The following is a 27,350-nucleotide window of genomic DNA, read 5'->3' as shown; positions in this document are numbered from 1 at the left end:
CTCCCAGCCCAATCACAAGCTGCCTACGTCCCCCAGGATGAAGTATACCCGTCCGAGCAACAGCGCCCCTACCACAGCATGGATGGAGCTACAGAGAGATATGCCAGGATGACACCTCTCACTCCCCTTCCACTAGATGATGACTCAGGGGCTGCACAAGGAGCGGACACAAAGTACCTGCACCTACCTGATATGGCAGGCCCTCTATCAGAGCACGCCTTTCTCACCTCAGCATAAGCCCACTTCAGGAGCCACACCGGAGGTCCTCGATGCACTGCATCGACTACTGGAGGAAAATCAGAAGATGCAGCGACAGATGATGGACCTGCACAGGCGACTTGATGAAGGAGCTGCGCAGCCAGTCCCACCATCACGAGTGCAGTCTCTCCTCCATCCCCCACAAGTAAGAGCGCCAGCCCAATGGCCACGTCCCACACAGCAGAATGACAGCACGGACCAGTTCCCTTTACCGCTGCCACCTCCACTGACCAGTGGATACATGCCGCCTACCACCACCTCCACCACCTCCTGTAGCAAACAATGATGAGGATGTGCACCAGCCATCACCTCTGGCACCGGACCTGGTAACAGAGCTCACTGGGCTGCTGCGGGACCTGAAGATAGCAAAACAGGTGCCATCTCTCCTACACCCAGGTCCCAGGTACCCACAGCCACATTATCCTGTGCCAAGAGCAATGACACCAGAGTACTGTCCGCCATACACACCATCTGAGAGCGAATCAGAGTACAGCAGCCCTCTGTCCCCTCCTCAGCGTGAGACTGTGTACCGTGGTCCGAAGCCCACAATTCCAGTATTTTCCAAAGGGAACCCGAGGGAGTTCGCCAGACTTAAGGTTGCCCTGGAGAATCTGCTGCCAGTCGACGCATCAGAGCGCTTTAAGTACCAGATCCTGGTCGACCACCTCAAGTATGAAGAAGCCCTGCTCATCGCAGATTGGTACACAAACTCTCTGCAGCCCTATACAGATACAATGACCAGTCTAACAGAGCACTACGGACAGCCACACCAGCTATGACTTAGGAGAATTGCAGAGCTGATGGAAGCCCCAAGCATTGCACATGGTGACACCAGTGGATTCAAGCGGTTTGCACTGAAAGTGAGAGCACTAGTAGGCATGTTAGACCAGCTAGGAGACAGCGGACAGACAGAGCTCAGCTGTGGTTCCCATGTGACAAGGCTCCTGTCCAAGTTGCCTCAAGACATGTGGGCAGAGTTCAAGAGGTTCCTGTATCCCATGCGCATCACCATCCCAAGCCTCCTAAACTTCTCTGACTGGCTCAATTATGAGCTGAAAATTCAGGAGACCGTATACGAGTCATTGTATAGGGAGGATAAAAGCAACTCTGGGCCCAAGACAGAGCGACGACGTGAAGGCAAAGGGGTAAAGAACACTAGCATTCTGCATGCAACAGATCAGTCTGAGAGCATTCAAGCCATACCAAAGACATTCTCCAATGCCAAGCAATCAGAGAAGGCCGCATATTGCCCCTATTGCAACCACAATCAGCACTTTCTCAACCAGAGTGCAAACTTTGCACAGCTCACAGTGGACCAAAGAACTGCGCGGATCAAGACCAACAAGGCATGTTGGCGATGCGGCCGCCGGCACCAAGCAGCTCAGTGCCGTCTAAAGGTTTTATGTGAAGAGTGCAAAGGGAGACATCTGCAAGCACTGCACGAGGAGACACCCTGGAGACATATGCCATCCTTGATGACGGGTCGGAATGGACCATACTCTTGCCTGCAGCATCCCAGAGTCTCAGGCTTACTGGTGAGACTGAAGACCTGGCCCTCCGGTCTGTCCGGCAGGATGTCCGAGTGCTACATGATACATCAGTGTCGTTCTCCATTGCACCAGCGGATCAGCCATAGAAGTCATTTAAGATAAATAGAGCCTTTACAGCTGATCAGCTGGGACTGGCGGAGCACACATACCCTGTGAAAGCACTTCAAAGAAAGCACAAGCACTTAAGAGACATCCCACTCAAGGCACTGAACCGAGTCCAGCCCTCTGCTGTTGGTGGGTCTGATTACCCCCACCTCATCACACCAGTGGAGCAGGTGCGTCTGGGTCCCCCTGGAGCCCCAGCTGCAGTGAAGACAAGGCTAGGCTGGGCGCTACAGGGGCCAACAAAGCAGATCAAGCAGCAGGCTGCAGTACAGCAGTGTCTCCACATCTCCCTTTCACCCACTGCTACGCTCCATCAGAATGTTGAGAGACTGTGGCAATTAGATGTACTCCCCTATAGGGGTGAGAAGCTCGTCACACGCTCCAGGCAGGATCAGGATGTCATCCACCTGTTGGAAGCAAAGACTATGCGCGTCAGCATTGATGGTGTCCAACACTACGTCACCCCACTCCTTAGGGCAGCGTTTCTCAAACTGTGGGTCGCGTCCCACTACTGGGTCGCAGAGACATGACAGGTGGGGCGCTAACTGACGTGAAAAACAGGAGTTTTTTGTAGCCTGGGCCAAGGTAGCACCCGATGCGCAATGGACGCACTGTGTTATTCACAGGGAAGCGCTCGTGTCAAGGCAGCTTAGTTAGTCCCGACTTACATAAGATTTTGAACGTTGTTGTGAGAGTGGTGAATTTCATCAAAACCCGGCCCTTAAAAGCGCGTCTATTCTCCGCACTTTGCGAAGAGATGGTAGCTGACCAAAAGGCTGTACTGTTCCATAGCGAGGCAAGGTGGCTTTCCCGAGGTAAAGTGCTGTCGCACCTGTTTGAGCTCCGAGTCGCCTCTTCTTGGAGGAAGAGCACATGTTTGAATCTGCAAGCACGTTCACTAATGAACATTTCTTGATGAAGCTGGCCTATCTTAGCAATATATTTGATATATCTTAGCGATACATTTGAGTTAAATGTCCAGTTACAAGGCAAAGACAAGCACCTACCTCACCTAGCAAATAAGATTACTGCATTCACCAAAAAAACTTGAGTATGGGACAGGCGCCTCGATCGCGACAGTATTATGCCTTTGAGATTTCTGAGCGAAATCGCTGAAATGTCTGATTGGGAGCCACTCTTGTGATCCCATGTATTAAACAGTAGGCCCACATCACATCCCTGCAAAGTTTATTTCAAAAATATTTCCCAACCAGCAGTGCTCAGTATGACTGGATTATGGATCCATTTAATGTAGCATGTTGGTATTTCATTGAATATATTGTACAATGCTGTAAAATGGCCTATGCTTCCTAATATGTTGCTGGAAAACAGAAATATGTGTGTTATGTATTTATTTATTATTATACTGTATCTGCAGCACCAGCTGATTTTAACTCTGTTGAAGAGGATATATTTAGAACTTGTCATTATTTCAATAAAAATTTGACAATTTTAAGCTTGACCTACCACTTTCTTAGAGCGATGAGGGACAGGTGGGGCTCGAGAATGCCCCCTTGATCAAAGTGGGGAATGAAAGAAAAAGTTTGAGAACCACTGATCTAGTTTGTTAACTACCACAGTCACGAGTTGGGTCGCGATAGTCTGTCATTTTTAAAAAGTGGGTCCCCAGAAAAAACGTTTGAGAAACACTGCCTTAGGGTGAGCTCAAGGCATCGAAAGAGGCAGTGTTAGCCAATCTCCGCAGCACAGAGAGGCGTCTGTTGAGAGACCCAAAGAGAGCAGTGGCATACTGTGCAGAGATTGACAAGCTGGAGAAGGCCGGCTATGCAGTGAAAGTCCCAGAAGAGGAGCTGAGAGATGCAGCTGAATCCTGGTTTATACCACACCACATGGTGAGCCACAACGATAAGAACAGGATTGTCTTTAACTGCTCCTATGTGCACAAGGGAAACAACTTGAATGAGCTGTTGTTACCTGGCCCCACTCTGAGTTCAAGTCTGTTGGGCGTTCACCTGCGCTTCAGAGAACACACAGTCGCTATAAGCAGCGATATCAAGGGCATGTTTCATCAGGTGAGGCTGCTCCCTGAGGACAAGCCCTTGCTGCGTTTCCTATGGCGCAGCCTGAAGACAGAAGAAGCACCCAGCGTCTATGAATGGCAAGTTCTGCCATTTGACACCACATGTAGCCCCTGTTGTGCCAGCTTTGCTTTGCAGAAGCACGTGTTTGACCACAGCCAGCCGGATGAGGATGTCCACTTGTCCAGAGTAGCCCCAAAGAAGCAGCTGTCGATGCCGAGGCTTGAGTTATGTGCTGCACTCACAGCTGCTCAGTTGGCCTTACTGTTACAGAGAGAGTTGACTGTACCTATCCACGATGTCGTCCTATGGACTGACTCAACCACAGTCCTCACCTGGCTCCAATCAGACTCCTGTCGATACAAGGTCTTTGTCGGAACCCGTGTGGCCGAGATCCAGGAGCTGACTGATGCCCACGCTTGGAGATACGTGGATACAGCCAACAACCCAGCTGACGACATCACGCCGGGAAGGACACTGCTGGAGCTGGCTAGCAACAGCAGATGGAGTCAAGGTCCAGCCTTTCTGCAACAGCCTTCAGGGAGAGACACAGAAGACGCTGCAGAACTGAAAAGATCCACAGTGTGCTGTTTTTCCAGGACTGCTTCAACATTAGTGCTGCCTGATGCTGCCCAATTCTCCTCCTTTGGGTAGCTCACAGAGGCTGTAGCTAGAGCCTGTCACGGGGCGGCGGCAGTCCAGGCTAGTCTGTCTGCAGAAGACTACCGGGAAGCAGAGAGAGAAGTTCTCAGCACAGCCCAGCAGGAGAGCTTTCCTGAAGAGTTTGGCCTCCTGAAAGCTGGAAAACTTGTGTCTGCCACCAGTAGGCTTCGCTGCCTTGCCCCGGAGTATGATGAGACCATGAGGCTAATTCGTGTCAGAGGGAGGCTACGCCGCACCGACCAGCTAGACCTGGATACCATCCACCCAGTGGTCCTGGACCCCCGACATAAAGTCACTCAGCTCATCATTCAGGCCACAGACAAGAGCCTGCACCACCCTGGGGCAGAGCGGCTGCTTGCAGAGCGGCTGCTTGCAGAGCTGCGCCGCAAATATTGAATCCTGCAGGGCCGTGAAGCAGTCAAGCGCCATCAGCACTCTTGCGCAGACTGGTCAACCTCCAGCGAGATTGAGACTGATTAAGCCTCCTTTTTTCTCCACTGGTATGGACTGCTTTGGGCCATTCTCAGTAAAAGTAGGCCGGCGTCACGTGAAGAGATGGGGCATCTTGTTTAAGTGCCTGACAACTCGGGCTGTGCACTTGGATGTTCTGTCTAGTCTTGACACCGACTCCTTCCTGATGTCCCTCCGCAGATTCATCGCCAGGAGAGGCAAGCCTGCGGAGCTCCTGTCAGATCAGGGGACTAACTTCCATGGGGGTGAGCATGAGCTGCAGGAGGCCTTCAAATCAATGCACCCCACCCTCCAGACTCATCTAGCCAAGTACCAGATTCTTTTTCAGTTCAACCCCCCAGCTGCACCACACTTTGGGGGTGTCTGGGAAAGAGAAGTGAGGTGAAGGCTGCATTGTACGCCACCATCCAGCCTCAGCCTGTCTCAGAAGAAGTCCTGCGGACTGTATTGAGAGGTCGAGGGAGTCCCTCCACAAGCCTCTTGGATATGTGTCCACAAACTTGGCTGATGTACTGTAGATCCAGCAACCCCCAACCTGCTCCTCATGGGCCGGCTGGACCCTTCACTGCCACAGGCAATGTACTCCGAGTCAGAGCTGCTGAGTCGCCGCCGCTGGAGACATGCCCAGATATTAGCTGACCACAGTTCTGGACTCACTTCATTCAGCGCTACCTCCCGGTTCTACAGACCCGTTCTAAGTGGCACAAGGATACTTCTCAGCTGCAACTGGGGACCATCGTTATGGTGGTGGACCCACAGCTGTCAAGGGCCCTGTGGCCACTTGGCTGCGTCACAAGCCTCATCCATGGGGCAGATGGAAGAGTTCGGACTGCTGTTGTCCAGGTCAAGGACAAATCTTATACCCGACCTGCCCTTCCTGCCATACCGGATACGGACATGGACACAGATTCCGTCAGCCCTTCTGTGGGTGACAAATTTGAAGGGACAAATTTGAGGGTGGCTGTAACAAAGGGCCGACTCTAGATCAGTCGTGTTGCTTGCCTCCAACCAGCCAATCAGAGAGCACGCTGCCCTCTGGGAGTTCAGAACGTTGGGTTTGTTAATACAGAGGAAGAGGAAAGTTCTGGAGAGAGCTTGCGTTAATTTACTGAGTGTGCTGTTTATGTGATGATTGTTATAGTGTTTTAAGGTGTATTTTCAACTTGTGTGCGTTCAGTAACAAGTGAGTATCTGTATTATGTTCTGTGTAATGTGTCGTAATTGAGGAAATATCGTATAAGCGTGAGACACGTGATTCACACGTGCATTTACCACGAGTGCATGTGTTAGAGCCAAATTATTGAAAGTAATTTTGAGGAATATTTTGAATGAATAATGAATATTTAGATATGCCAGAATAATATTTAGTATTGTTTCAGATTAGTTATAATTTGCATATGCTTATTTAGAACTGTGTGATTAATGCTGCATTTTGATTGGTTAACCGAATTCTAAGGAATATGTGTGATTTAGTAGGAGAGACATGCTGGTGAGTTGATAGTCTAGGCAAAGTAAGGTCTGACCCAAAACAAATTGCAACAGAATTGATTTTCACATTTTTATATTTAAATTGGTGATCTAAACACCATAGTAAAAGTCCATGAAAATCCAGTTGGTGGAAATATGTTAAAATGAGGGTTGTTTTATGCATTATCCTTCAGCAAGTACTGACAAAACTGTAATTAGAATGTTGTAGAATAAGCATTCTAAAGAATATCTGACCCCATCTAACTTAACATGGAATTTTAGAATATTGCATTGTTAAGGAACATTTTTTTATTTCCAAAGAGTTAGTACATTTCTCAGGCTTATTTCAGACTGGTTTGTTGCTAATTGATGTCTATTTTTTTTATTTTGGAAATGGAATGGAAATGGTTGTTCAATCTTTAAATAGAGCCAGTGTGTTTTTGCATTTACGTGTTCCACAATGTTAAAGTTGTACAAACACATAGTTAAGCATTATTCAGCCTACAGTAGGAAAGTGTTTTTGGTGGTCTGATTTATAGGTCACTGAATCATATACAGTATATCACATGAAAGTATCAGTCCATAATTTTCCCAGACTTATAGACTTGTATAGTTATTGACCTCTTGTCTGGGGGTTGACTGATAGACTGTCTGTCCAATCAGAGGGGCCTGTATGATCCCTCTTTACTTTGCACAATTTTGGCTAAAACAGTAATTAGACAGCACAGTATGTTTATGTAAGTGAATGAATGAAGGAAAATTGTAAAGGCAAAGTTGAAGATGGACATGATATTGTCCAAATTCGACAGAAAGGTGCAGATAACTGCAGCTAGCCTCCAAAGAGGTGACTATTGTTGTGACGTCTAGCAAAAGGTGCATGCTATACTAATAAATATAGTTTAAGATTAATAAAATTCATGCCTATGCATGGGTCATGGTTTTACCAAAATCATAGAACACCCAAAACTATACATATTCTAAAAGCATATGCCCTGTACATGAAATATAGCATTAATCAACTTATGTCCCATCTTCCTCCATACCATGCATAATACATACTCCTCTATTCTGTACAGGCAAATCAAGTGAACAGCTGATACATTTTGGCCTGCACTATTAAGGGAAACAAATTAAACATCATAAACTATATATTTTCTAAAAGCATATAACCTCTAGAAGTGATATGATACCAATTAGGACATGTCCCATCTTCCTCCATGCCATGCACAATACATTGGCCTCTATTCTGTATAGGCGAATCTAGTGTAAAGCGGACACATTTTGACATATACTGTCTAGGGAAAGCAAATTAAACACCCTAAACTATATATTTTCTGAAAGCACAAAACCCTCTAGAGGAGATATAACACCATTTAAGGCATTTCCCATCTTCCTCCATGCCATGCACATACATTGCCCTATATTCTGTATAGGCGAATCTAGTGTAAAGCGGATACATTTTAGCCTATACTGTCTATGGACACAATTTAAAACATGTCTTATCTTCCTCCATGCCATGCACAATACATTGCCCTCTATTCTGTAAAGGCGAATCTAGTGTAAAGTGGATACATTTTGGCCTATAATGTCCAGGGAAAATAGATTAACCACCCTAAACTATATATTTTCTAAAAGCATATGCCCTCTAGATGAGATATAATACCAGTTAAGTATTATCTTCCTCCATGCCTTGGACATGGTACATATTCCTGTATTGCATTTACTCTGTATTAAAACACATTGATTTTAATATCGCTGAAAAAGGTAGAGCATTCCAAAATGTTCAATGTTAACATTTAAAATCATATTATTGTTTATTTTGACCATCATTTGTCCTCAGATTCACCCGTGGGCTGAATAGTAATTGAGATATAGGGCTATATTTGCCTAATACGCATGGTCACTAGCAAATAGCTTAGGGGTTTGTCCAGTCCACATTGGGTGGTTTTGTTTTCAAAAAGTCCGGCACCTGGCACAAAAAAGGTGGATCTTATGTTTCTTAGTTAGTCATGGGTGTGTTTTTTTGGGTAACATCCTTTAAACCAATGAAAGTGACATCTGTCATTCCCTTTAACAGCAAGGAGTTGGACTTCAAACAGCGCATCAGTATTGTGATAGTCAGCGGCGCATTTGAAGGAATCTGCTGAGACCGTGTGGAACAGGTATTCCACTAAACCATGCTTTACTAAAACCTAGCATAGTATAGCCTATAAACGCATCTGCACTCGTCTATTATTTAAACTCATTGGCAAAGTAAAACTAACTTCTCTGTGGTGTCATAGTCAACGACAAAACAGTTAATTACGCTACTGACTGACAATAGGTTACCATTGACAAAATAGCCTGAAAAAGACAACACTTACCCCAATAGTGTTTAAATGACTGAATAAGAAACCTAAGGATATTTATCCTGCAGAGGAGTTGCTTACATCTTGTGACAGTGCATCTTTAGATGTACTCCATATGTGCCTCTCGCCTATTCACTTTTAACTGTCATTAACAATTTGCAAATGATGGTTAATAACTACTCATTGTGAGACGTATTTCCTGATATCTTTATTATAATTATGTTCCATTGTAATCGTGTAATTTGTAATGTTTTGCATGGATGTGCGCTGGTGCACGTTCCTGTGGACGAGTAAAGCAGGGTGTAGTTGTGCACCCGCCCATCACTGTTGATAATGCACTCTTAAATAACATATAAACAACTGGCCATGGATTTCTGACCAGGTATTTCTTGGTCAGTGGCGTAATGCGTTTAGGTAGTGTACGATAGCGATTTTTAGATAATGCGCTAGACCCCTCTTTAGGTCGTTAATGGCTACACCCCTTGGTGCATTGCTCAATAAAAGAGACAGGCATGACGAAAAACTTGAGTGTACAATAGAAATATGTGTTGCATCATGATGATTATACGCTTTGCGCCGTGCTGTTGACTGTCATGATAGGGCCCATAGCCATTCTAACCTCTTGGCAGCCATTTTGGTGGGCATCATTTCTCAAGGTCAGATTTTACTAGATTTTTAGTATGTTATTTAGCATGTCTAACAGTACCAGAATCCATAAAAAATACTTTTGTATCAATTTTTGTGATGTTGAACCCTATATTGACCCGCCTAAAGTTAGCCTACTCAACTTGCACTGGATCATCTTCCTGAATCTCAATATTATCAAGTGTGGGCATATTTCTAAGTCAGCACCAGTCAGTTATGATGTCATCACATCACCAAAAGTATTGGTTTTACCAAGAATATTTTTCAATATTTTAAACTACAAAAATACATACTTATAAAGTATTTTGATACAAAATACGAAGACGTTTTTTTCAACCCAGTCAAATACAAATTACGAATATACGATATATTTTGTATTTGAAATATGGAATACATGTAATAAATACTGCTCATCCCTGTAGGCATCACTTGTTCTGAGATACCATGTTTAGTTCAGGAGATATAATGAAGAATATAGGCGTAATTCAGTTATAGTGGAACATTTAATGGTTGCCATGGCGACCATTAGGGTTTTTTGATAATGGTTTTATATCTGAAAATGTTCAGGGCTCCAAACTGTAGGCTACAAGTTCACCAAGTTTCATGCCTTTATAAAAGAATTTGACCTAATTTTCACATATCCCCTGTGCTATGAAAGTTCAATAAAACTGCCAAAGGTGCAGCTTTTCGCCATTGACCTATGCACAAATAATTCCAATTTTGACAATGTTCCACCACTTGGATTTTCATGGACTTTTGGTATGTGATATGGGAAGGTTTCATGAACTGAATACAACAAAAAATATTTCTGTTGCAATTAGTTTTGGGTTGGGTGATTTTTTCTCACAGATTGCCTGGACTATGACGTGCGTGCAGCAATGAAGGCACATACTGTAGCTTTTTCACCGCGCTTCTGTGTCCTTGTGTCCCGTGCCTTAAAAGAAGATGAATATATAGTCTAACCAAGTGATGTTTCTGTTTTATTTTACCCCTTTTTGTTTGTACCAAGATACTTTTGTGTTACCAAGACTTCAAGAATTAAAGAAAACAAAAAGAAACTCAACTGGTCCGTGAGTACACTGAAAGTAAAATGAATAACGGTGAAGCATTGGATATGAAGACGAGTCAAAAAATCCTTAGGCTGCCCACACGAAGTGGTTTAATTTAATGAACCCCAAGAACGAAATTTTGCCACTACAGCATGTTTACCGCGAGTGAAATGCTTATGCTGTAAGTGTGGACTTATTCCATTTGAATGTCGAATAGTACCATGTTCATTATTATGTATGCCTACGTGACTTGTTTACCATATTATGCTTTACTTACCTGTTACATGCTAATCAATAGTGCTAATGTTAATGTGGTGAGGTCATGCTATGTTCAGCTAAGCTAGGTTGCTATTATAACATGCAGCAGACATGTATAGGCTATAGTTCATGTTGTAGCTTATGTTTATTTGTATTTAGCACATAGCTGATTATTGTCTCTCTTTCTATTACCTCCTGCAAAACCACACACACACACACACACACACACACTTACACACCCATACACATAGACCTGTTTATTGGGATCAGCCATCTGTGGATTTCTGCAATAAACCTGTTGGAAGAACATTTTGGTGTGCACATTCTGACCGATGTCCCTCAGCGGCAACAGCTTTTAGTTGACCTCAAGATCTAGTTAATGTCCATCAGAACAATCACTGTAACTAGTTAAATAGTTGACATTACTTGCTGAACATTTTCGTATGGATATTCTGGGGGATGGTAATTCGTATATGTATGAGAGGAGCTGAAACTTATGAGTATATCACATTGTGGCATAAGGCTTAGGTAGTTAGCTTGCTAACCCTGGCAGAAATCTCCGGTGTTCTTGCTCCATGTAGTTTCGTGTTACAGCCACAGGGTTGCATCAACATCACGTACAGTAGCCTAGCCTACAGGAAAGCTGCTGCGCATGAACTCATTCGGAATATTTTCAAAGAGTAACAGCTAAATATTCTGTCTTTTCATTTTCGTCAATAATAATGCATGTTAATATAGTCTTGTTTCAGGACATTGGTGCTCATCTTAGTCTCGTCTTAGTCATGAAAAAAGTTTTTTAACGAACATATTTAGTCTCATCTCGTCTGACGAAATTAACACTAGACCATTTAGACCTTGATTGCCTGACTGACCTGTCCCCAATTACTCAGTTTGACTGGGAGGCCAGGGCCCGGTTTCCCAATAACGATGGATAAACGCATTTACGGGGGTTTTCTACGATCTTAAGATTGTTTTTTTGGTTTTCCCGATTGTTTCCCAAAGATGCTCGTAGTGTGAACGCGCGTGCACTGTTCTCAAGATGCTCTTGAGGGGAGCTGTCCACGTTAATAGTTCTGAAATATCCTTTAATTTTATGGTGTTATGTCAGGTGACTGCACTTCACAGGCACAGCTAGGCCTACCGTTTAAAGGTCTCATTCACTGAGAAACCGTTTAATACTTGTTACTTTCGAAATACTATAGCTCACTCCAAGTTGCATATGCATGCTGCACGTGAAAATTATCTTCTACCCCCATTGCCCGCATTAGCCAATGAAAGAAAATACACGGAAAAACAAGCTAGTGTTAATTTTGTCACCTATTTTTAATTTAGTCTTAGTCTTAGTCTTGTGACGAAATGTGCTTTTTAGTCTTTGTCATATTTAGTCATTCAAATATCATTTTTGTTAGTCAAGTTTTAATCGACTAAAAGTCTCGTCATTTTAGTCTAGTTTTAGTCAAAAGAAAACTAAAGGTATCTTAGTCTTAGTCAGTTTTAGTCAACACATTTTAGTCTTTTTTTTTTTTTTTATTATTTCTGATTACCATTTGAGTCAAATAGTGTTTCACACATCTCAATTTTCCAACAATATTGTGTGTCCACAGGGCTACTTTCGTCTGTTATAATTACTCATTCTGATTTTTTGTCAGTCAGTATGTTTACATGCACAGGTAAGTCGAGCTACAGTAGCTCGGCTGGGATTTGACCATAGACAGTAAAATATTTGACTGGACCACTGTCATACTCGTAGACCAGTGTTTCTCAAAGTGTGGTCCGGGAATCACTGGTGGTCTGCAAGCTATCCCAAGTGGTCCGCGAGCAGACGTGGTAAAATATAATATAGATGAGTTGTTTGCAATATTGAACCAACTTGTATGTAAAAACAGTTCTGCAACACTGTCTATGTAAGATATGCCAGTTTAAATCATACAGTATGAATCCACACAATAAGCAAAGTGCAAAGACAATAAGCAAGGTGGTTCAGTGAGTAGGCCTATAGTGTAGACTAATTATAGGCTACTGTTGAAGTAGGTCTAATCTTTTTTTTTTAGCTAGGGTTAGTTAAGTGGTCCTGAAACTGAAAAAGTTTGAGAAACACTGTCGTAGACCAAAGTATTAATGTTTTACTCCGTCTCGCTAGATGGTGATATACGCCCAAACACAACACATTCCCCAAACAGACTCTCCATCTTAGCCATAGCTAACTTGCTAGCGAACTTTCCATATTAGCTTACTTGCTAGCAAACTTTGCATCATCAGTCTAACTAGTTAAATAGTTGACATTACATGATGAACATTTTCGTATGGACATTCTGGTGGATGTTAATTTGTATGAGAGAAGCTTCAACTTCTGGGTATGTAGCATTGTGGCATAAAGCTTAGGTAGTTAGTTTGCTAACTCTGGCAGAAATCTCCAGTCTTCTTGTTCCATGTAGTTTCGTGTTGCAGCCACAGGGTTGCAGCAACAGCACGTAGACTAGCCTACAGGAAAGCTGTTGCGTTTGAACTCATTCGGAATATTTTGAAAACGTAACAGCTAGATATTCTGTCTTCTCATTTTGTAGACGAAAATGAAGAGAGATTTTATCTTAGTTTTTATTTCATGCAAAACATTTTAGTCTCGTCTTTTTTCGTCAACAATAATGCATCTTAAGATAGTCTTAGTCAGTGTTTCAGGACAATACTGCTGTCTCGTCATCGTCTTAGTCATGAAAAAAAAGGTCGTTGACGAACATATTTCCTCTCGTCTCGTCTGACGAAATTAACACTAAAACAAGCGAATCAGAAAGAGCCCTTCCCAATGAATATGAATCGTGCCTGTGTTATTTGTGGCAATAACACATCAATGTTGCATGTCTTGCCTTAAAAACAAGAGTTGAGGAAGAAATGGTTCGGATTTATCGTTGGAACACCACCACCGAAGTAGTGCAACATTAGTTCTGTGTTCCAATCATTTCGACCACACTCACTGCCTACAGTTAGAAAGTGGTTTTGCATCGATGTTCTGAAAACCTGGTTCTGTACCGTCATGATGATCGACCACCAGCTCACAGGCTGTAAGTACAAACAAACTTTTCCACCTAACGTCTGTTACAAAATAGCATGTTCATATTCTTCACGTTAGCCTGCATGAAAAGGGTACAAGCTAGGCTTAGGCTAGCCTATATTACAGAAAGCTACACAGGCACGTAACTGAAGTGTTCTGTTCGTGACGTGTAAAATCAAGAGAATGTTTAATAGGAAGGGCTCTGGTAAAATCCATTAGAGGAATTGTCTATTTTCCCGAACGTAGCCTACAGGCCACTAACACGCCAGGTGTAGCTACTTCCATTGATTAGGCCTATTGGAAGCTAATTGTTGCAGTACATAACGCAAACGGAATGCTTCAGTTACGTGCCTGGTGTAGCTAACGTTACACTCATAAGAAACTGACCACACTACCCAGAGATTTAGCTTGTTGAACCTATAATCTTCTAACCTAAGCGTTAAACCACAAATAATAATATTAGCAACAATATCTTATGCTCAACTAAGTACAGGTATTGTTGTAGTCTAAACAGGGAAATCAAAAACACAATACCCGTGCACTATTAGGCTAAGTTGCTATCACTAGAGCCCAGGTATTTACACTTTAGTCTAATTTATGTCTTCTTGCCATTATTACATTGACCTTTGTAGGCCTACAATGATGTTTTGTTTGATTACTTGCTGTTTACTTAGTGTTTTGTATGTCTTCCAGAGCACATCTTCATGTCAGGCTACACAGTTTTCTAGCCTACATTAGGTCCCCATACAGAAAAATCAAGGGAAAAATATATTCACATATATGCAGCTACATCCAGCTTATATTTAAATAGATGGCTACAATATATTTAATACATATATAGTACAAGAATGTATATATGCAAGTATATGTGGGACCCAGCAATGTAACATATATGTGGATATCTTACATGAACATATATGGTGAATATATTCAATTAACTTATTTGCACACAGGCAGTGATGGGTGGGGTTTACAAAAAAGGCTACCTTCAACTTCAAAATACGTCACTACCAACATACTCTAAGGTCGTGGAATAACGGTTAAAATGTTTGCAGCTTTTTCACTACATTAGCATAACTAACAGCTACTAGTCCAAATGTAAAACGTTTGCTCTGGTTAAGTGGATTGGCGGGGAGTATGAGGGCAAAACCAGCATTTTGCTGACTGACTGCATTAGTAAACCTAACGTTAATGAGGAAGACTTTTTCAACGGCTCTGTAACGTTATGGGACAACATCTTGCTAGAAACTAGAATGTGGTGGAGGGGAGGAAGGCAGCCAAGAGGCCATGGTGGTCAAAATTGCTGGTAAGTAGATCTTCATTGTATGCTAAATTGCTTTCATATAACATTTGCAGGAGTTAATGTCCGAATTAAAAATGGTATTATTGGTGGAAGCTGGAAGCTAACCTTTGCTACTTTCTGTAACATTAACGTTAGCATAAATTAGCCAGCGCTAGCTTTATTTTTTTTACACCTGACAGGGGTTTGAAAAATAAATTCACTGAGAAACGTTTGGACAATTAATGAAAACGACTTGTAGACAGAGTGAAATACCAATTTAACCTGTCTCCCGGCCATATTTGGATAGTTAGTGTTAATTTTGTCACCTATTTTTAATTTAGTCTTAGTCTTAGTCTTGTGACGAAATGTCCTTTTTAGTCTTTGTCATATTTAGTCATTCAAATATCATTTTTGTTAGTCAAGTTTTAGTCGACTAAAAGTCTCGTCATTTTAGTCTAGTTTTAGTCAAAAGAAAACTAAAGGTATCTTAGTCTTAGTCAGTTTTAGTCAACACATTTTAGTCTTTTTTTTAGAACAAATTATTTCTGATTCGTAGACCAGTGTTCCTCAAAGTGTGGTCCGGGGATCACTGGTGGTCCGCAAGCTATCCCAAGTGGTCCGCGAGCAGACGTGGTAAAATATAATATAGATGAGTTGTTTGCAATATAACTTGTATGTAAATCCAAACAGTTCTGCAACACTGTCTATGTAAGATATGCCAGTTTAAATCATACAGTATGAATCTATTATAGTATGAATCTAATAATGAACCTATTGTGTAGACTAATTATAGGCTACTGTTGAAGTAGGTCTAATCTTTTTTTTATTTTTTTTTAGCTAGGGTTAGTTAAGTGGTCCTGAAACTGAAAAAGTTTGAGAAACACTGTCGTGAGGGCCAAACTATTAATGTTTTACTTCCCCGCTAGATGGCGATATATACCAAACACAACACATTCCCCAAACAGACTCTCCATCTTAGCCATAGCTAACTTGCTAGCGAACTTTCCATATTAGCTTACTTGCTAGCAAACTTTGCATCATCAGTCTAACTAGATGAATAGTTGACATTAAATGCGGAACATTTTCGTATGGACATTCTGGGGGATGTTAATTTGTATGAGAGAAGCTTCAACTTCTGGGTATGTAGCATTGTGGCATAAAGCTTAGGTAGTTAGCTTGCTAACTCTGGCAGAAATCTCCAGTGTTCTTGTTCCATGTAGCTTCGTGTTGCAGCCACAGGGTTGCAGCAGCAGCACGTAGACTAGCCTACAGGAAAGCTGTTGCGTATGAACTCATTCGGAATATTTTGAAAAGATAGCAGCTAGATATTCTGTCTTCTCATTTTGTAGACGAACATAAAGGGAGATTTTATCTTAGTTTTTATTTCATGCAAAACATTTTAGTCTCGTCTTTTTTCATCAACAATAATGCATCTTAAGATAGTCTTAGTCAGTGTTTCAGGACTACTGCCGTCTCGTCATCGTCTCGTCTTAGTCATGAAAAAAAAGGTCGTTGACGAACATATTTCCTCTTGTCTCGTCTGACGAAATTAACACTAGGATAGATAGAAGCTAACTTATGATTTGTCATGCAAGACAGAAAATGTAACGGTTAACATTACTAGCCTAAGGTGTAGACACTCTATGCACTGTGGTTTAGCTAGCTAGCTGCTATTGTTGCATCATGGACAACACTTAGAGCTAACATTAGCTTTTTTTTTTTTTTAGATAGGATGTAATGTGGTAACGTTATGTGCTGGAGAGTATTAGAGTGGACGTGTAGAAATTGAAGACACAAGTACTGTGCTTAATTTCATGGAAATGGTATTGCAAGTAATGTGTTTTGTTTTTGTGCACTATCAAACTACTTTGTCATGCTTTGTGCACTGACATTCTTGCAAAACCATTCACACCCATGCTAAATTATGGAAATGTAAAAGTTGAATTGTATCGAAAAGGACCATGTATGGTCATGTAGTGCATTTGAGCACTGACACCCCTTTTTTTTAATTTTAGAGAGGGAGGCAACACTCAAGCTACATCAAGGACATGGACCAGAAGACCTGAGACCAAGACGACCCAAGCCCAACCCATAGTATGCTTCACTGACAAATGTTGATGCTTCATCATCACATAGACTAAAGGTAATCAAAAATTAATGTGTACTTATGAATATAACTTTTTTGTTAAAGGTCTATTTTCGAATGCAGAACATAACCTTTTGTTTCTGAGAATTTATACATTTGTTTGAGTAGTTTTGATCTTTTGAATGACAAGAAATTAGCTTCAAGCTACTGGGGACACAAAGTGAACTGAAAATATACCTTTCCAACCATATCTTTCTATGATGGTTGGTACAGCTTCCCTACAGTCTCAGATAGCAGTCTCGGATGGGAGACACTTAATGAGTGGGAATATCCCAGGACATTACATATTACGCGAGTATACCCTTTACCAACGCCACTCTTATTCATGCTGTATATTCTGTTCACTTGCAGGTTTCAGAGAAGGCTGGTAGAGCTCTCTATGAGTGTGAGCTGTGGGAGATAACCAAGAACTGACAACCACCTAAAGAAGAGGTGGCGATAATGGCTCTCCAAGACGAGGTTGTGAGTCTGAAGGCTTTTTATTCAACAAGTTTTGTAGAGTGTTTTCATAGATGTGAACTTTTACATTCAAATTTACATGTTTAACTTTAATGAAATAGCAGCTTCTTGGTTGTACAAGTTTAGTAAAAATTTGAGGATGAAACTAACTTTTCCTTTCAGTGTGTATCTGTGTGCTTCTCTCTTCTGTGTATATGATGTATTAGTTGTGTTGTCTCATTTAAAAGTGTTAGGCTGTCTGTGTGGACTGCTTCCCATTTTCGCCTCACCATCATAGATCTTTTCTGTGTTAGTAAACTGTAACTATTTGAGGTCCTAATTGATTGTGCTATTTTTTAGGAGGCACTTAGAGGGAATGCCTGGACCCTGAGAGGATGTAAGACGATAATTGGTGAGTTTATTTTATTTGTATGTCTTTCTCTCCAACTCACTTTGTATTTATCTCCAATTATCGTGCTAACACAACAGTGTTTCTGCACTTTAGCATCTGTATTTGTGTCACTAATATTTTGCATGTTCTATTTGTATATGTTCTGTCTTATTCAGAGGCCACCCTGAAGCAGTTCCCAGGCCAGACACTCGCTCCAGATTGCTGGGCCAGGCAATAAATGCCAAAGTGACAGAACTGAGGTTCCATAACAAAAACAAATATTTTCAATAAAATAGAATAAAGGATAACAGAAGTGTTGTGTGTTTCTTCCTCTTTATACTGATACTATGGTTAATTTTAAGTAAACAGAATAGTGGAATATTTAATGATCAATGCGGAAAATATCAAACCATAGAAGAATATGAAATATATTAGAGAAATATGTCTGAAATATATAGATCATGTGATCAGAATCTTCATCAAGGGTCATGTGATCATGCTTCTTACTGCCATATATTTAAATATATTTAATTATATGCATAAAATATAAGAAAGTGGCCAATATTGAATATTTACTTATATTTTGAAATATATTGATACATACATGGAAATATATGTATTTCACATAGATGTAAATATATTTATTTAACATAGATGTGCTTATACTGGAATATGTTCAAGCTGCATATATGTGAATATATTATTTTTCTGTATGGGTCATCACGTTAGAAGAAAAGGTTTGTGATCTAACTTTTTTATTGTTGTGCTAGTTAGTTTCTAGAAGTCTTTTTCTAGTAGGCTAATACAGGTTCTTATGTGCTCGTCAATGTTTGGGAAAGTCAATTCATGAGTTTCTTCAGGTCACTTTCCACAGGTGTATAAAATCAAGCTCCTCGATTATGAATGCAGACTGCATGGTGCTTGATTAATACACCTGTGTAAATGGACCTGATGAAACCCATGAATTGCATAACAGATAGAATTGATATTACCGAATGTCTTCTTGTGGGTGTGCTACTTAGTACATCATACACCTTACCACAGTCACTAAAATATTTTTGTTTCCATTGTGCCAGTACAGTTTTGTGTGAGATAGTGAATGTCCTGTGTACTATTTGTATCTTGAAACTTGACAGTAATACACATTTATTTACTTTAGGTACCCAAACAGAATACTTCATGAAAAGTAAGAGTATTGATACAAGCACTTCGGATACACCATGGGCATGGGGGCCTGCTATCTCTACTGCCATCAAGCCTGTTCATCCAAGGCCAGCTAGAAGACCTCGGGTTGATCAAGAGGAGGAGGAGGATGAAAGCGACATCTCCACAATAACACCTGATGGCTCCACCTATGGTCCAGCGCAATCAAAGAGCAATGTAATAGAATCATCACAGCCAACGAATGTGTTTTGTGTGTTGTCCCTTCGGATCCCCAGGACAATACAAGCCGAAACAACAACTCAGACCTTTTCCCCTAAATAATCCCAGCACCATCTTACAAAGGATCTGTAGGCCAGATGTCTGCATCGTCTGGCAAAAAGAGGACATTGTTAATTCTGTGCATAGTTTGGATGTTCTTGTTTTGTGTTTACATTATTTAGACTATAATAGACTGCAATATTACTATTTGTCAGTGTTTCACGGACCACCTAGCAAAAAAAAAAAAACAGTAGACCTACTTCAACAGTAAATTACACAATAGGCCTTCTCACTGAACCACCTTGCTTATTGTCTTTGCACCTTGCTTTTGGTGTCAGAGGATTCATATGATTTAAACTGGCATAGGTTACATCAGTGTTGCAGAACTGTTTGGATTTACATACAAGTTGGTTCAATATTGCAAACAACTCATCTATAATATTTTACCACATCTACTTGCGGAACACTTGAGATAGCTTGCGGACCACACTTTGAGTACCACTGCTGTATGTAAATATAATAAAGTTATTTATTGAAAATTGACCTGTTTTGTATATTTGTTTTAGGAGTTACATCAGTTTTTGTCCCTTTTAAGCTAAAGGTTTATCTTACCTTTCATATCTTCTGTCTCACAGAGGGCCATAGTCGTCATAGTTGAATGTTAAGTGCATTTTGAAGGGAGGACATTATGCTAAGGCAGACTGGTTCTAATCCTGGGTACAGGGTCATCCAGACAACAGGGGTACTGGTGTTGCCCATTTTTCTAACCACATGAGCAATCCCCTTACGAAAAAGTAGTATGAGAATCTTATAGTATTTGGGACAAAATATTATAGTAATCTTATAGGAATAATTGGGACATACTGTAGTACTAATAACTATAATATCCTGTAACTGCTATAGTTTTTCTATAGTAGACTTATAGTACCTATAGTATGTCCAAATACTATAGTATTCCTATAAGATTACTGTAATATTTAGTCCCCAAATACTAAGATTCCTATAGTAGGCTACTTTTTCTGTCATACGTGACAGAAAACAACTTGAATAGGCTAACCTCTGCCAATGTCAGGCTATCAAAGCCATATTATAGCCAAAATATAGCTAGGTAGGTGTGTTTGCATTTAGATCTATATATATATTGGGCTATGACCAAGTGGTCTTTCAATGATGGTATCATGGAATTCAAACCATAACTATCTATTCCGATAGCATTAGCAGGCTAGGTCAATGGCTGAACTGCATTTAGGGTGCTTACCTGTGTTGTGAAGTAAAATATATACTAGGAAGATTGCAAAGACTTTTGACTGTGTAAAGAAATAGGTCTTTATTTTAAAACGTTTCCAACTGTTTATTACTTGAAAGCAAGATGACGATTGTCACAAACGTTCACCTCTTTTAGGAGAAATTTTAAGCTGACAGACAATTGTTACCATTCTATTAAACCAACGTTCACGACAAACGATCAGGAAGCGGTTCTTCTTCCTACTCGGATACTAGGATCAAACACATGAAGTTGTATCTCTGAAGACATTTTGTGCAACAGTTTTGACTCGAGTTTTAGCCAGGTTTTAGCACTGTAAAGTTGAATATGGAGCATAGCACAGGCAGAATCGGATGAGGACGCACTGGGGGAAGCATCATAGTACTGTTAGCCAATCAGAGGTGAATTCATTAGCATGTCATTAATATTCATGACTAAAGGCAAAATCCAGTCGTTCCTCTCCACCCACCTTCCCCACCAAACTAGAACAGCATGAAACAGACGCAGGACAGCATTTTTTTCACCAAAACCGGCTCACAGGGCATTCATCAATACTACAGACCACTGCAAAATTAATGAAAAAACGATGAGATGAGACCTTTAAACTTCGGATCTAGCTTACACATTAATTCACATCACTTGCACTACTCCACTTGTACACTTGCACACTTTGCAACTTGTTGTTGTCCTGAAAACACTTCTGAACACACTTCTGCTGCTCTTACATAACTTGCACAACTATGCCACTTGCATACTTAGGTCAAACAGAACTACCTCAGCCATTTATTGGTCTGACTTTTGCACTATTATATTGACTGTCTACTGTATGCACAATTGCACAATTTCAACTCAAATTTTGCTGCTCTTATTTTCTTCATTTTATGTGCCTTCTTATTTTTACTTTTTATATTGTTTACTTGAATGTTATGTTTGTGGACCTAATTGGTAAAATATGTCTTGTCTCCACCGTGGGATAGTGGGAAACGTAATTTTGATCTCTTTGTATGTCTTGACATGTGAAGAAATTGACAATAAAGCAGACTTTGACTTTGACTTTGACATCAATACGAAAATAGAAAAACTTTGATATCTTCATGTAAGGCATAAATAATTGTAATTATTTCAGATTAGATTGTTGCTCCGTTTTTATGTTTGTTGGAAGATATATGAACATACAGTATACTTAGGCTATAGCTTAGGCTACTCGGTACATCGGTCATGCAGTTCTTTACTTGTGAGAGTCCAACTGTGTGTGCTGCCTGTGCAATAATGTTTTGTGGTGTCACTTAAGAAGACGTCTGAAGGTAAGAAATAGGGCGAGTAAGAAAGTGAGGAAATGTGTAGGCTTAGGCTTAGATTTTGACACAGCACAGATTAAATGTTCCTTTCTATGCTTTTACCTCATAGGCCTAATAAAAGAGAGCCTACACTTACACAAAGACAATGCCAAACTATTCTGGCAACATCTCGTTTCATAACTTAATTGTATTTTTGTCCACTAATAAATCACATTATTATGACCATTAAATGTAAGCTATGCTATTTTGCACGCTAAAATCTGATTCATCACAAGTAATTACAATTAAGAATGAACGTAAGTTGGATAATTATATTCTAAGTTGTAATTCCCCTGTTTGTCCTAATGGTGACCTCAGTGAGAAGTACCTGTTAAGATGTTCTTAGCCAGTAACAAGAACTCTGGATCACTCATAGATCTATGAGTGTTTACGATGCTTTGGGGAATCTCTCCCAGATCTAGGAAGACTATTGGTTGTTTCAAATCTTTTCCATTTGAGAATGATGAAGGCTACCGTGCTTTTGGGCACTTTCAATGCTGCAGAAATGTTTATCCTTCCCCAAATCTGTCTTCACACAACTTTGCCTCGCAGGTCTATAGACAATTCTCTCCAACCTTGAGGCTTGGATTTCACTCTGACATACATACACCATCAGCTGTGAAACCATAGGCTATGTTTATACGTGGCCGGTTATTTTCATAAAGGGACATTTCACCCTCTCCGTTCTCAAAAATAACATTGTGCACACCTGTAAGTTTGAACTGCAAAAGCAACAGACAAGGGTTTGCACCAACATAAATGTGATTGCTACTCTGAAATCCATGATATCCGTAGAAAATGTAAACATAGGTCGCACTTTGGTGCAGGTGCAAGTTCTGGTGCATACTATGACGTTGGCTGCCTAAAACTCTTTTCAGTTTACATGCAAACGTACACACAAAGTTTTCCAAAATCTCCACACTGGCCGGAGTTTTTAAAAAAGAATCGTTTTCAGAGGCGTTTTTAAAAAAGAATCGTTTTCAGAGGCGCATTCTCTGTTTGCGTGTAAACGAAGGTCACAACGTAGCTCATTTGTTTCCAGTGGAGCGTTAGCTGTGTTGTAACGGCATCTTTTGTTATATTCTGCTCCTTACATGTTCACCCCGACAATGAAAATATTGTTTGCCCAATAATAACAATTTTAACGCACGCCACGCATTAATCCTTTTACATCATAATGTGGTGATTCACTAGGTGCAACAACCAACCGGGTCTGTGTAGACATTTATTACATTAACAATAGCTTATAGGTACAACACTCCTTCACTGGAAACAAATAAGCTACCTAAAAAGCCTTTTGTGCATAAGGTCTATTGCCAGCATCATAACAAAGGGTCTGAATACTTATGTAAATGGGATATAAATATATATATATTTTTTTTTTGCAATTTACAAAACACTCCAAACACCAGTGTTTTGTTTGTGGACTATTGGAGCATTGTGTGTAGATTGATGGGAAAATGAATTGAATCCATTTTAAGATGAAACAAAACAAAAATATGGAAAACTTGAAAGGGTCTGAAAACTTTCGGTTGCACTGTAATATTTGATGACATGCCAGAAAAACGATTTCCCCAACATTTATTTTTGGAGTAAAACTAAATAAGGTTGACTAACATTGCTATTCCAGCTGCTTCAACTGCTTTCTGCATAATAAGATAGCATAACACTACATGTACAGGCCTACAGTAGCCTAGCCTAGCCTACATAACAATGACAATGATTCTTACATGTGTGTCAAACATAATTGATAGAGCTATATACACAACTGCAAGGCTTAGTTGTTTTTTTTTTTGTACCTTTTAGGGCTATAACGACAATGCCATTCGCGACACTCCACAAACCTGTGTGGTGTGAAAAGGCAGAATACACTCTTTCTATAGTGTTTCACTCAGTGCTTTGCAGCTTATGCGGCCGCAAGCAACACATCTCCCGCTTTACTTAGGCCTACCGGTAGCCTAAGTTGTCAAAAAATAATGTAAACCCCCTCTCCTTGCCGCGCTCTCTCTCCCTCTTCTGCTACTCGGCCAACATAATCCAAATACAAAAAACAAAGCAAGGACGCATACTGTAGAAGACGACTAGCTAAATTACTATTAAATCCGCTTAGCATCATTAGCATGCTGCACATATTTCTTTACAACTCTTGCATTCTATTTGAGTAGCCTAATACTTGTTCTCTTTGGAACAGGTAGCCTACTTTTGTTTCCCAAAAGTGCCTGTCCCAAGGAGACCAAGTAGGCCTATTGCCTTGAAACGTAATCCTCTGGTGTTCTAAGGTAGGCTATTGAATTGTTGTAGCCTATAGTAAAATGTCGAATGAGAGTTCATTCGTGTCTCGAGAACTGTCAAATATTACCAGGGTCATTATCAGGGTCAATAAGTGGGAATAGTCCATGTTCATATGATATTTTTAGGCTTTGGGATAAGTTCATATTCTCTGCCATTTGCGTGTAAAATGGTCTGTTTATTCTAGCCGAAGAGGTGATGCGCCGCATCATCAGTAGGCCTAATGGACGTCTTTTAATACATGAGTGAGCGTGACATCTCATTTCTCATATCTGCCTCCCCTTGATTCGTCCATCCTCCTTACATTCCTGTTTTCTTCACAAAAAATATTAGAAGAAGGGGTTAAGACAGCAGGACGGAAGGAATTGAGGGAGGATGGACAAATCTGCACCAGAGAATGTCTAATAATGGTGCATTCATGGCACTTCGGAATGACAAGGACCGCCCCCGTGGCTACTTTGTTTTTCCCACAGCAAGTGTTCATGTGCTTTGCCGTCGGAATGTGTGAACACGGATGCCACAACAAAGGTTAAAACAAACACTCACTAATCCTAAATAAACAACTGTATTTACTTAAAATATAGTGTAAGACGCTTGTGAAAGAAAGATATGCAGCTTTCAAGTGACAAAAACGGCAAATTCCCAAGTTCACATTAAAACTGTTGGACATGAAAGGCCACATGGACTACACAAGAACTACAACGTGACGACAAAAGTGATGACGAGCCCCTAACTGGGCAACTCTGACTCACACATTAGCCTACGTGACGTGAATGATGCGGAATGATGATGTTTTCACTGGGAAAAAGGTTTTTCTGAAGCCCATGAAGGCTAGGTAAGTTAGGTTACAACATGGCATTAGTCACATAGCTCTTAACCAATCACAGCTGAAACTGAGTTTGCCAAACTTTCTCCATTTACGTCTCTGGTTGAGACACTTTTTGTCTGTAGCACCAAGGAACCAACCTCAGCTTTTATCCATACTTGTATCTCATCCTGACCTGGTATTGCACGATGTAACATTTGTCACTTTTTGATGCACTGCTGTTGTGTGCACTCCACTGCCCCCTGCTGCTCAAGCAGTGACAGTGCAGCAGCCATTTTTGCATGCACTACCACTGTAGATGGTGTGGATCACAGCGCTGTATGTGTCCACTTTCTATTTTTACTTTGGGGTAAGGTCACAAGTTTTTTTTTTTTTAAATACTGTTCAATTCATTCTTAATATAAGATCATGTCTACTATATTAAAATGTCAGTGTGTTATAGTAGAATACCTTTGTTTGGAGGAGGAGCTGGTGGGGGTCCTAGGAGGCAAAGAGACAGAATTTGTCATGACACTTTGTTACAGGCCACTAAAAAAAGTTTCACAATTATAATCAAGTTGTTAAAGTTATTCTTTGAATGTATTCCTCTGAAGTGTGGCCAAGACTGAGAAGTACTGTACTCATGCCCCAAGTCTATTTGAACAATGAAATGACTACAGCAGTAATCTAATCAAGTCATTATTACCTCTGTTTAAGTCTGAGTACTGGTGAGAATAAGTAGTGTACAATGAAAGATCTTTTCACAAAAGAAATCAAAAGTATATATTTTTAGATTGGGTGGGATATGATTCTTAAGGGGTGTTCACATGCAACTGCAAATAACTGCAACATTAGAAGCCCTATACTTGATAAAAAGAACATGCAAGGAAACTTAAAAAACGTAAACTACTCAACCAAAGTAGACGTTTCCAAATGTGACGTTGCCAGTGGTGGTGGTGGCAGTGACATTTGTCCCCATGTTGCCTAACACGGCGATGTTGCTCGAAGTTGGGGTCTGGGGTTCAGCTACCCTGTGGCGCACTATACAAGGAATCAAACAACACACACAGTGAGGATTTAGAAATGATTTAGTTTGTGACACACCAAGGATCAACATGGATGTCTTAGTATGGCATGATCCATATGTAAGTAAAATGGGACTTTCCTGTGCACGTTTTTTTGAGTAGTTAAAAAGAGGCTTAAAAAAATGACTACTAAGTTGATATACAATACGGTTACATATTCATTCATATTTTGTAATGGAAATATGAACACTTAAAAAGAACTAGAACATCAAGTAAGGGATAATGTATTGAACGCTTGTCATTATCGGGAAATTTGATCAATAATGTCCGGCGTTACATACATTATCCCGCTTATTATATGGCTACTAGCCAAAATAATTTTAAAAAAAAACTTCACTACTGGCTTCATTCGTCCTCTCTTTACATTAATTTGTTACCGTTTCGTCGTGGCCTTTGCTGAGAAACAAATAGTTCGCAATTTAAAGACCAGCTGGAGAAAACAGATAAATACTGTACCTGTGCAGTGTTATATGGTGAGCAACAGAAGAGAGAAGGGTTACTACAGTAGTGATAGATTTCAGGTTACGCATGTAAAGCATGTTGTATTAAACTTAATCTTAAACTTAAAAAATACCATAATACATACATAGTAGATATTTTGGCATCAACTCCAGCAGATAGTTATTTCTAACTGTCTTACGAATATTATTAACAAAGAAATATGTTAAAAGCAGCAGTGCAGAGCATAGTGTGAAGAAAGTTAGTACAGACCTATGTGTTTAGCACTGGAATTCTAGAGTTCCTGTCTCTTCTTTCTCTTTGAAGTTGTGATGATGTAACTCCTCTTAAAGTGTCTGTGTGTGTGTGTGTGTGTGGGGATTACACGTGGAACAGTAACACTTACAGAAAGACCAGTCTATCAAACATCAGATCGTCAAATGCCTTTCTTAGACTTTATTTCTCTACATATGTAATGTTTCAATAGCTGGAAACTCATGGACATTACATGTCATTACACAAAAACTGAATCTGAAATCTGAATATTCCAAAGT

General features: G+C 40.6%; 1 protein-coding gene and 1 long non-coding RNA gene across 3 annotated transcripts in view; one reads left to right on the top strand and one right to left on the bottom strand.

The window, feature by feature from the left end:
• LOC125303129 (NACHT, LRR and PYD domains-containing protein 12-like) overlaps window positions 1-27,103 on the bottom strand; it is a 90,852-nt gene extending 63,749 nt beyond the window's left edge. The window contains exons 1-3 of one of the 2 annotated variants that reach the window (XM_048256657.1): window positions 27,070-27,103; window positions 26,189-26,314; window positions 25,745-25,774 (exon numbers count right to left, since the gene is read on the bottom strand). In XM_048256657.1, the coding sequence (XP_048112614.1) occupies window positions 25,745-25,774; window positions 26,189-26,252 (94 nt within the window). In that variant the 5' untranslated portion in view covers window positions 26,253-26,314; window positions 27,070-27,103. Of the gene's footprint in view, window positions 1-25,744; window positions 25,775-26,188; window positions 26,698-27,069 lie in introns of those variants that run through there. The other variant, XM_048256656.1, reaches the window with a different exon arrangement.
• On the top strand, window positions 16,696-18,422 carry LOC125303132. Its single transcript, XR_007195021.1, has 4 exons — window positions 16,696-17,324; window positions 17,679-17,786; window positions 18,126-18,177; window positions 18,333-18,422. It is a non-coding gene; the product is annotated as an uncharacterized LOC125303132 (long non-coding RNA).
• Window positions 27,104-27,350: the final 247 nt, after the last annotated feature.

Source organism: Alosa alosa, chromosome 11, assembly GCF_017589495.1.
Source record: "Alosa alosa isolate M-15738 ecotype Scorff River chromosome 11, AALO_Geno_1.1, whole genome shotgun sequence".
In the NCBI taxonomy this organism is placed as follows: domain Eukaryota; kingdom Metazoa; phylum Chordata; class Actinopteri; order Clupeiformes; family Clupeidae; genus Alosa; species Alosa alosa.
The sequence above is the reverse complement of the archived record's forward strand: the minus strand, read 5'-3'. Positions and strand labels throughout refer to the sequence as shown.